Consider the following 3067-nt stretch of genomic DNA (forward strand, 5'->3'; position numbering starts at 1 on the left):
TAGCTATCTTTCCCCTCCGAGTACAATTTTCACTCCACAGTTAGTCAGTGTTGTCACTGTGTGTGAAACAGGGCACGTATGACAATGGTGGCGTCCAACAGAACTGGGGTGCTCGTGCCCTTCGATTGCTAAGCTCCGAGGGCGTCAAGTCGCCCTCTTGACATTTCCTTCTCAATTCTGTTGTTGTTGTTGTTCTTGTTGTTGCTGGGTTTGCCTCTTTTAGCCTAAAGGGGGCACTGTAGCCCAACATGCTCCATCTGGGATTCTGGGTGGCTACCCTGCTCTGCATTTCTGCCCCCAGCAGTGTCTGGAGCGACTGCTGGCTGATCGAAGGAGACAAAGGTTACGTCTGGCTCGCTATCTGCAGCCAGAACCAGCCTCCGTACGAGACCATCCCCCAGCACATCAACAGCACTGTGCACGACCTGCGGCTGAATGAGAACAAGCTCAAAGTGGTGCTCTACTCCTCCCTCAACCGCTTTGGCAACTTGACGGACCTCAACCTGACAAAGAACGAGATCTCCTACATTGAGGATGGAGCCTTCCTGGGGCAGTCAAACCTGCAGGTGCTGCAGCTGGGTTACAACAAGCTCACCAACCTGACAGAGAGCATGCTGCGCGGCATGGGCCGGCTCCAGTTCCTCTTTGTGCAGCACAACCTGATTGAGGTGGTCACCCCCACTGCCTTCAATGACTGCCCCAGCCTCATCAGCATCGACCTGTCCTCCAATCGCCTTAGCCGCCTGGAGGGAAGCACCTTCACCAGCCTCAGCAACCTGATGGTGTGCGAACTGGCTGGGAACCCCTTCAACTGCGACTGCAACCTCTATGGTTTCCTCATGTGGCTGGTGGCCTTCAACAACGTTACCAAAAACTATGACCGCCTGCAGTGTGAGACTCCCCGGGAGTTTGCCGGCTACCCACTTCTCATGCCTCGGCCACACCACAGTCGCAACGCCATCACCATCTTCAAGTCAATGTGTGGGGATGGCAATTACCCATTGATCTCCAGGATCAACCCCACACCATACCTCCCAGATTCTCAGAGAGAGGAGGACAATGCTGAGAACTCAGGCATCAGCCCAGACTTCCTCTCAGTAGAGCCTCCAGCGTCTTCCACCACGGATTCCTCCTACATCCCCAGCATCAAGCTCCAGCAGGTGACTATCACCTCAGCTGCCTTGGTGGTGACCATCCCATTCCCCTTCAGCAAGATGTACGTGCTGGTCCAGTACAATAACAGCTACATCTCTGATGTAATGACTCTGAAGAAGAAGAAGGAAGTTGTCACTCTCACCCACCTGAAGGCTCACACAGACTATACCTTTTGTGTGGCTTCCATACGCAACTCCAAGCGCTATAACCACACCTGCCTCTCCTTTGCCACCAGGAGCAAAGGGAGAGAGGAGCCCATGGCCAACACATCCACCACTACCCATTACATCATGACCATCTTAGGTTGTCTTTTTGGAATGGTTATTATCCTTGGCATCGTGTATTATTGCCTGAGGAAGCGTAGGATGCAAGAGGAGAAGCAAAAGTCCCTCAATGTCAAGAAAACTATTTTGGAGATGCGTTATGGCTCAGATATTGATACCAGCTCAATCGTACATCCGTCACAGAAGTTGGGGGAGCCACCTGTCATCCCTGTCTCACGGATGTCCTCTCTTCCATCCATGATTGGGGAGAAGATGCCCTCATCCAAATCCATGGAGGCTGGCATGGATACTCCCAAGGTCACCACCAAGGGCAATTACATTGAGGTTCGGACAGGTGGCGGGGATGGGCTGGACAGGTCACAGCGGGATGATGACCTGCATGAACTGGACAATGGGCAAGGTTCAGCCGCCGAAATCTCAACAATTGCCAAGGAAGTGGACAAGGTGAACCAGATAATCAACAATTGCATCGATGCCCTCAAGCTGGACACAGCCTCTTTCTTGGGGGGAGGGGGTGGTGTTGACTCTGACATGGCTTTTGAATGCCAGTCCATACCAGCCGGTTCCTCTGTTGGGCTGGAGCGGCCAAGCTTCCTCTCGCCACCCTACAAGGAGAGCTCCCACCACCCCCTGCAGCGCCAGCTCAGTGCAGATGCTGCGGTGACCAGGAAAACCTGCAGCATCTCCTCCAGTGGCTCCATCAAGAGTGCCAAGGTCTTCAGCCTTGACGTACCTGACCACCCACCTTTGAGTAAGGCAGACTCCAAGTACATTGAGAAAGGAAGCCCACTCAACAGCCCCTTGGATCGTCTTCCCCTCGTGTCCCCAGGTGCCATCCACCACCTGGAGGTGAAACCACCCTACCACTGCAGTGAACACCGGCATTCCTTCCCAGCTCTCTACTATGAGGAGAGTGGCGACACCTTAAGTCAGAGGGTGTCCTTCCTTAAGCCGCTCTCCCGGTCCAAGCGGGACTCTACATATTCTCAGCTCTCGCCTAGACATTACTTCTCGGGCTATTCCTCCAGCCCAGAGTACTCCTCAGAGAGCACCCATAAGATCTGGGAGCGTTTCCGGCCTTACAAGAAGCACCACCGAGAGGAGGTTTACATGGCGGCCGGCCACGCCCTGCGGAAGAAGGTCCAGTTTGCCAAGGACGAAGACCTGCACGATATCTTGGATTACTGGAAAGGTGTCTCTGCTCAGCAGAAGTTGTGACTCTCTCATTAAAAGAAAGAAAATTGAAACACACAAACACACACACATACACAAATTAACCCACCTGACTGTGAAAAACAAAAACAAAACCCTGATAAAAGAAACTGAAAACCATTTCTTAAAAGTTTACAAAAATGAACAGGAAAAAAGCCCCGAGTAAAATGAATTGTCTCTACTGTGTTACGGGGACCACTGTTATCTCGTTTGGATTGGTGGGAAGGAGACACTTGCTTTTATATTGAGGTGAAGAGAAGGGGGTGACTGTTAAGGGAGATACTGGGCTGGTAGGTAGCAGAAGTGGCAAGGGAAGGATGCTAATCAGGCACAAGCTAAGACAGCCGACGTGATTTTTCTGTTCCGGTTTGCTATTTTGTTCCAGAAAGAGAGGATTTTGCTCATTCCCCAGACAA

The 3067-nt window shown here is 52.1% G+C and overlaps 1 protein-coding gene across 1 annotated transcript; it reads left to right on the plus strand.

Moving 5' to 3' along the window:
- Window positions 1–248: 248 nt before the first annotated feature.
- On the plus strand, window positions 249–2657 carry ELFN2 (extracellular leucine rich repeat and fibronectin type III domain containing 2). The gene has a single exon (XM_035128504.2). The coding sequence runs from the start codon at window positions 249–251 to the stop codon at window positions 2655–2657; it is 2409 nt and encodes an 802-aa protein (XP_034984395.2).
- The last annotated feature ends 410 nt before the right edge of the window (window positions 2658–3067 follow it).

The sequence above is a fragment of the Zootoca vivipara genome, chromosome 10 (genome assembly GCF_963506605.1).
Source record: "Zootoca vivipara chromosome 10, rZooViv1.1, whole genome shotgun sequence".
Lineage (NCBI taxonomy): Eukaryota > Metazoa > Chordata > Lepidosauria > Squamata > Lacertidae > Zootoca > Zootoca vivipara.